At 35.1% G+C, this 7,989-nt stretch overlaps 1 protein-coding gene across 7 annotated transcripts in view; it reads left to right on the top strand.

The window, feature by feature from the left end:
* The window catches only part of CPEB3 (cytoplasmic polyadenylation element binding protein 3), a 108,608-nt gene extending 106,337 nt beyond the window's left edge, over nucleotides 1–2,271 (top strand). For all 7 annotated transcript variants that reach the window (XM_077258566.1, XM_077258565.1, XM_077258563.1 and 4 more), the window contains one exon: nucleotides 1,917–2,271. In XM_077258566.1, the coding sequence (XP_077114681.1) occupies nucleotides 1,917–2,144 (228 nt within the window). In that variant the 3' untranslated portion in view covers nucleotides 2,145–2,271. The remainder of the gene's footprint in view (nucleotides 1–1,916) is intronic.
* Nucleotides 2,272–7,989: the final 5,718 nt, after the last annotated feature.

Here is a 7,989-nt window from a genome sequence, read left to right as displayed (position 1 = left end):
CGCGTTGCACAGCCAGATCATTAGCTCGGATCCTGCCAATATCGCTTGCTTCACGCCCGGCCAGGCGCAGCGGCCCTTTTTAACCCTCGTCGTTTAAGGATGGCTGTTTCTACTCTATGGGACTTGGTAGGACAGGACGTTGATCTTACGTGCTTAAATATGCCCATTACTCCCTCCTTTGCTGATGTTCCTCAGGATCTAATTTCTGTAGAGTCAGCAGTGAAAAATTGCATCTTCTCAAAGATTATAAAAATGCTAGAAACTTGATTCCAGTTCACCCAGTTGCTCTATGCTCATCCACCTGGGGTTCACATCAAGGAAAATAGAAAAAAAATTGTAGTCCGGCTCAACAGGACTGGATTTTCCTTTTCTTTTTATTTTTCAAAAGACATGGTCGACATGATCCAGTCACTAGGCAGTCTTACTCATTTGAAAAAAAAAAAAAAAAAAAAAGGAAAATCCAGTCCTGTTGAGCCGGACTCCAATTTTTTCTATTGTAAAAATGCCTTTATGTGATATCATAGTTGTACAGGTAATATTTTTCGCAACAATGGTTCAGAATGGGTTAAAGAATAAGCAACACACACTTAAATGATTCCTGGCCACTCCTCTTCTAGTGCTGCCCGGTTCCCCTGTGATTTATACTTTCCTGTCCTGGTCGCACACCAAAATGCTGGAAAATATCAGCTCTGCCATTCATTGACCGCAGTGTGGACCTCCGTCAGCCAGTGACTGGCTTAGCGGCATTTTCTGTGCACTAGGACAGGAACAGGAAGAAGAGTCTGACAAAGGGAACTGGGCAGCATCGAATCGGGAGAGGATGGGAATCTGTAAAGTTATCTTTTCTGTTTGTTTTTGTTTGTACCTTTTTGTTCCCTTTTTATTTGTTTTTTGTTTGTTCCCTGTTTTTGTTTGTTCCCTGTTTTTGTTTGTTCCCTGTTTTTGTTTGTTCCCTGTTTTTGTTTGTTCCCTGTTTTTGTTCCCTCTTGTTTGTTTTTGTTCCTTCTTTTGTTCATTCCCGCCAGGCAATCAATAAACAGTTTATATGAATAAACTCCATGCACAGATGGAAACAGTCAAACTACCTTTTAGATTCCCTGACACGTTTTTTTAAAGGTGAACTTACTTTCCAATTAAAAAAAATAATAATAATAATAATGAAGCACTCTGAGGAGTGAAAGATAATATGTTAGCAGAACATTACCTATTGTTTAAATCAGGATTAAAGGGTTGAATCTGGATTTAAATACATTTTTGGCAGTGTTTTTTTTCCCCTGTGTAACATTTTTTGTTAAAAAAAAAAAAAAAAGTAAGATATCCTGCAATTTCCACACTGGTCACTAGGGATTTCCTAGTCTCTATTTCCTGTTTCAGGAATGTACATGTACATTAATAGCAATAGACTTCAGACCCTATCTTTTGTATTGAAGCATCTAATGAGCATGTGCAAAGATGATGGTGTAGGAAGGAGGAGCAGGGTCTTCTTTGACATCGCATATTGTGATTGGTGGATCCTGTGTCATCCGCTGTGTATAGTGGTGTAACCTGTCACTGTAGTCCTGCCTCTGCTGATAATGAGCCTGCTGAAAACTCTCCCTAAAAGCATAGTATGAGTCTAAAAAAGCCCCAATGACCATTGTGAAAATTGCAATATTACTCATTTTGTTTTTAAATATAGATTTTGATTTGAAAAAAATATATAGATATAAAGAATAGGTCATTTTGATCTAAGGATGGAGCCTAATTCCTGTAAAAGAGAATCCGGAATCTGTAAGGAAATGGGGCATCTATAAAGAAAGTTGAGTGCGTCGCTGGCGGCACAGTGCTCCTTTTCTCATATGGCCTTTATTATAAGGTGTTCCTCATTTTATTACCTCTATGCTCGGTCATTCATTTTTGTGGATTTTTTTTTCTAGGTGGAAGTGAAGCCATACGTGTTGGATGACCAGATGTGTGATGAATGCCAGGGCACACGCTGCGGTGGGAAGTTCGCGCCCTTCTTCTGCGCCAACGTCACCTGCCTGCAGTATTACTGCGAGTACTGCTGGGCCAGCATCCATTCCCGCGCTGGCCGGGAGTTCCACAAACCACTGGTGAAAGAGGGAGGCGATCGGCCTCGTCACGTTCCCTTTCGCTGGAGCTGAGCATTGCACATGTCATACACAGGAGATCGAGGGCCGTGGAAACCATTGATGCCCCTTTTGGATCTATGGAAGAAATTGCTCTTTTTTTTGGGTTTTCTTATAAATGTTATTATTTACAGCCTCCTTACTGAACGTAGTGTCCAGTATAATGCAAACCTGCAGAGTGTAACTGTTCTCAATTTTTTGCACTTTGATTTATATATCTATATACATGGGGGAAAAAAAAAACACAACAAAATCCATCTGTTTGGTACCTTCAGAGACATGTTGTCAGTAGAGACATCTCATTAGTCCGGTACAAGTTCCTCTTCCCTTCCAGGCTGTTGTGGGTGCGGTGAAGAATTTCTCATATAAACTGGAGCATGCACTTACGTATCTGATTCACGAATCATATTCTCACCCATAGAAGACGACTTACCAAAGGTCTCATGAGTTATACGTGGAAAATGTAGCAAAAAAAGAAAAAAAAAAAAATCCTACTCCACATCCAGTGCAATTCAATATAACAAATCATACGAACTTACGTCCTTAGCTTGGTATTTAAGAACCATGTCTTTTGTAATAAGCTTATGTTAGAGAAATGATATCTTCTATACAAGTGAATCGGATTTTCTTTTTTTTTCTTTTATAATTATTTTTAGTATTTTTTTATTGAACAGGATGGGTGTGAAAGGGTAGACCTTTTTAGTGTTATGTAAATGTATGCTGCAATAGCTTTTGCTGCTATTAAAAAATGGTATTGACAATACCAGAATACTCTATTCAGGCTAGGGTATCTGTGATTTAAAACATTAAAAAAAAATAAAAATGACACAAAACCTATATAAATAATGTATAATTGAAGATAAAAGAAAAAGAGCTGCTGGAAAAATGATAAATGAAAAATGATATAAAGAACTTCCGAGGAAGGTCTTCTTTTTTTTTCGATGCATGGTTGATAATTCAGATTATTGCATGCAGTACTATAGCACATCATATACAACCTGACCACAACACGGTAAAAAAAAAAAAAATAATAATAATAATAAAGTGGCATCTACTTACTACAGTAATGCAAAATACATCAGAAGTATCAAAATGATGACTGGAGGAAGGCATGTCTATCTAATAATGCATCCAAATAAATAGGGTCAGCTAATTACAGATTTGATTTTTTTCCTTTTTTCATTAACTACCAATAATGAAAATTAAAAATTTAGATTAGATGTAGAATAATAATAATAAAAAAATCTATATGGTAGTCCTAAAAAAAAAATGCGGTGCTCTGTTCTATCGTGCAATTTATTTTATGTAGTAAAGTGATTTATGTCATGTACTGTGATCAGATGTAACTTAAAGCCTCTGTGTATACCGGACAGCTCGTTAGTTCCAAATCCCTCTTTTTCTTTTAGATTTTTTTAACAATTTTTTTATTATTTTAATTTTTTTTACTTTTTATATTTAATTTTTTCTAGCTGTTATTCCCTGCTTTTACACACTAATTATTCCCAATTTTTCAAACACTACCCCCCGAAAAAAAAAAAAAATAAAATAAAAAAAAAATTATCTGTAGGGCTTACACGCTAGGCACAAGTGATGCTAAAAAAAATGTCCGTCTTGAAAATATAGAAGAAATAAGGGTAATGATTAGGTTTCTTTTTTTTTTAAATTTTCTCAAACAAAACCATTATCCTAGACATATCCTGTGAAGCTTGAAGATTTGAGTCCTGCTAAGGGCATTTTACTTAGCACAAGGCTGGTATGTTCTGCAGATAGTAAAAAAAAAAAAGTATTCACGCCCTCCACCCCCCAGAAGAGTTCACACTCATCTGCAAAAGATGGCATGTCTATGCACAGAGAGCATCATCTTCTATCGTGACCCGGATAGGATTTTCTGCATCTTATAAATCCTTTACGGGTTTAAAATAATTTATTTTTATTTTTTTTTCTCATATTTGTTTATATGTTCAGTTGCGAATGTTAGATAAGGAAAAGAAAAATATTTTTTTATATATCTATATATATTTTTTTTTTTTTGCTTTTTTGATTATTATATTCTAATATGCCGGGCTTGCATAGTAAATGCGCCCCCCTATAATTCATATTTGCGTATCCTTTTAAAGCTAATTGAAGCTATGGTAACTTTGTTGAAAAAAAAAATGCTATTTTGTCTCCTTACCTTTTTTGTCATCTGTAAAATGTATTTTTGTTATGCACTACTCTTTGTATCTGGGCAATTTTTCACAGTCCGCTTCTATTATTTTTAGGAGAATCTTTTGACATGATCTTTTGCAATACCTCAAATTTTGAATATAGGAAAGAAATATTTTCTAAGTAAGTTTATTCAGAAAAAAATATATATATTAATTTAATTTTTTTTAGAAAAATGATTTAATATTGCTATTTTTCATTTTGTTTTCATGCTTATTTGCTTTTTTACGTGTGTCTGAGTTGGAGATTTAGAGCTTTGTAACTTTATATGACAACATTCTGAAACAAAAATCTACCTATTAATAATAATTGTGAAAAATTCAGGCCTCTTTGACATCATAATAAATAGATTGGAAAGGTTGTGTCCACCTTCTTTTTTTTTTTATCTAATGCATCTATAATAAAATATGAAGCAACGTTAAAAAATCTGAATCTTATATTTTGTGTCTCCTTTGAAGACGTGTTATATAGACAAATAACAAAATGCTACCTTTCATCTGTCCCATAATTCTTGGTAAATTACTAAGATGTAGGGGACAAAGTAGAATGACTACAGGATCAGACTGACACCAATTTGTGCAAGAACTGTAGACACAATAGATTTTTAATAAAGGCTAGTTTCAAATTTGCTTCATTTTCTATGTTAAATGCATATGATTGCAAGTGTGAACATACCCTTTAAAGAGGACTTACTTGAAAAAAATTGAGTTAAATAAAATTGTAAAAATCCCTGTGCGCAACTGATTCTGATGCTTTTTTCTGTTTTGCGATGCGTCGCTCCATTGCAAAGTTATTCACATTTGTATCTTCAGGAGAGCACTATGTGAAATCTCTGATTTTCAGTCCCAACTGGGCTTTTTATTTAGTCTTCTCTGGCTGGGGTTGTGAGCTTTCACCTCTCCTTTTCAGATGTTGCCAAGCTGTGATTGGCAGCTTCTGAAATAGCAGGATGAAAGCACATTCCCCCAGAGAAAACTCTGGAGTTGGTCTACAAGCAGAGATTTCACATACTGCACTCCAGAAGAAACAAATGTGAATATCTCTGCAATGGAGCGACGCAGAGCAAAATGGAAATGAGCAGCAGAAGCTGGGGAGCTCGGGGATTTTTATAAGGAATTTAATTTTACATTTTTTTTTTACATAAGTGACAGGTTCTCTTTAAGTACTAAATTCCTGATGCACACAGCTGTGTCTATAACCATATTATATTAATAAATGCTCAAAGCTAGGTTGGAAAATTGAAAAGAAATCTAGTTTTTCTTAATTTGTATGTTTTATAATCAAGTGTTGATTATGCATGACTGACCAGAATTGTGAAAGAAGTCTTCTTTTTTTTTTTACTTTGGTAAATTGTTTTTTCTTTTTTACTTTCACCTTTCTTCCTCAATTTGTAAGTCTATTTGCCCCAGTAGATTTCAATATTTCACATCAATGTATTTGCTGTAAGAGGAATCCGCCTTTAGTTTATTTGCATGACCCTCTTACAACCGAGTGGTTTAGCAGGGTCCTTTAGGCAAATAAAGAAAAATAATATTTTTTAAATGTGTTTTGAATTGCAACTTGACTAAATTGTTGGATGTATCCGTTCGGTTGGTTGCCTTTTCCTCGGTGTTAGACTTGAATTAGTCACTATTTTGAAGGCAGATTTAATCTTATTTGTTGTTATGTGCAATACTGTTTGTACTGTTTATATAAAAAAAAAAGTGTAAAAAAAAATGGAAAAAAAAAGGCATAAATCTTTATTGCAGATTTATTTTCATTGCAAACATTGTGGATTCCGTAAGATCATTTTCTACTGTCAAATATGTACCTTTTTCTTCATGCTAGTATTTTTTCAATAGTAATGTAGCCTTTGTACTGAGACAAATTTTCATTGTTATTTTTAGAAAGATTTTTTGCTAAGAAAACAAAAATTAAAACATATTTTACATATTTTCATTTTTTTATTTTGTATTTCCTTAGAGTGCTTTCTTCAACCATTAATAACTGTTGTTTCTTGGAGGTACTTTCAGATCTGGTCAATGTCATAAATATTATTTTGTATTTTTACTTGGAATAAATTAATTTTATTATGCTAATTCTTTAAAAAAAAAAGTTTTATTTTTTTCATTTCACTTATTTTTGACGCTAAAAAAAACCCCTTTGTAATATTGTTACTAAAGTGACTTTTTTTTTTTTTTTTTTTTAAAAGCAAAGCTTTATGTATTACCTTGCTGATGTGGTTTACAATAGTGTGGCAGTGATGAAAATGGTTGGTTATGTAAAGTGATTGACACAATGTAACGAACAATTGGGCAATAAAAAAAAAAAAAATTGAAGCAGAAAAATATTTTATTGTTGAGCAGAATTTCCTTTTCATTATATGTTTTGAAATAAAGAAATTGTGGGCAGGTGCTTAGATTTTTATTTTCTGTTAATTCCTTACTGGGATTCCAAATGCCCCTTAGTAGCAGTTTATCAGAGAACGAGAGAATGAGATACCAATTAAGAAATTGATTAAACAAAATGTACCAACTTTCTTCTGCTTGCAATAAACCAGTCGAAACAAGAATATAATTAGTTCAACACAACTAATATAACAAGCGAATTATTCCACCTCCTTTATGACAAGCGTCTTCTGTACTTTGTAGAGCCCCTCTGGCTGTTACGACCTGCTGCAAATGTAACACTGGCAGTGTTCTTGAGGAATCCGTTACTTATGGGCGATGGCCTCTGGCTCACTAATATTCGTGGATTGATATGCTAAAAGCCTTCAAAATCCCACCAAAGATTTTCTATGGGGTTCAAGTCAGGCAATTGAGACAGCCATTACAAAATCTTCTTAGACTACTTCTGAATCCAAGCCCTGGTGGACCTTTTTGAGGAACGTATGGGATCCTTGTCTTTTTCGAAGGTCCAATGATGCTCATGCTTTAGCTTCTTCACAGCAGACAAGAAGTTTTCTCCGTCTTGCCCTTTTATTATTGCATGTTCAATGCGAGAAACTCGCGTGAGTCTCTCGCATCAAATCCCGGCACTGCCGCCGGCACTCGGGACCGGAGTGTGCGGCTGCATATATTTCTATACAGCTGAACGCTCCGTTCCCGAGTGCCGGGACTTGATGCGAGAGACTTGTGTGAGTTTCTCGCATTAAACTTGAAAGTGTGATCCCGGCCTTAGAGGAAGTAAAGCAGCCCCATCGTGTCACTGAGCTACTGCCTTGCTTGACTGTAGGTATCACCAAACCACCAAACTGAATCATTGTGGGCAGGGGGTTCTTTTCAGCATATATTTTACTTTTCCTCGTCCAGACATACCGCTGACCATTAGGCCTAAAAAGTTTGTTTTATCACAGAAACCCAAACTTCTGTGACTTATTTTATAGTTCTGAATATATCTGAGCCCACTTTTCTTGTGCATTTGGGTCAGTTGTGGTGTACGTCTTATAATCTAGGCATCTAAACCTTCAGTGTTTAGCCTGCGCTTTGGGGCAGGTACAGATGACCTTGTATTCTCTCATCCGATAATTGACCAGATTCTATGTAAATCACACTCAAAATGGAGAATCGGATCATGGTATGATCACACTCCGATTACAACCCCTGGCAAAAATTATGGAATCACCGGCATTGGAGGATGTTCATTTAGTTGTTTAATTTTGTAGAAAAAAAAACAT

This window comes from Ranitomeya variabilis, chromosome 4, assembly GCF_051348905.1.
Source record: "Ranitomeya variabilis isolate aRanVar5 chromosome 4, aRanVar5.hap1, whole genome shotgun sequence".
Taxonomy (NCBI): Eukaryota; Metazoa; Chordata; class Amphibia; order Anura; family Dendrobatidae; genus Ranitomeya; species Ranitomeya variabilis.
Note: the sequence above shows the minus strand (reverse complement) of the source record. Positions and strands in the feature narration are given on the sequence as shown.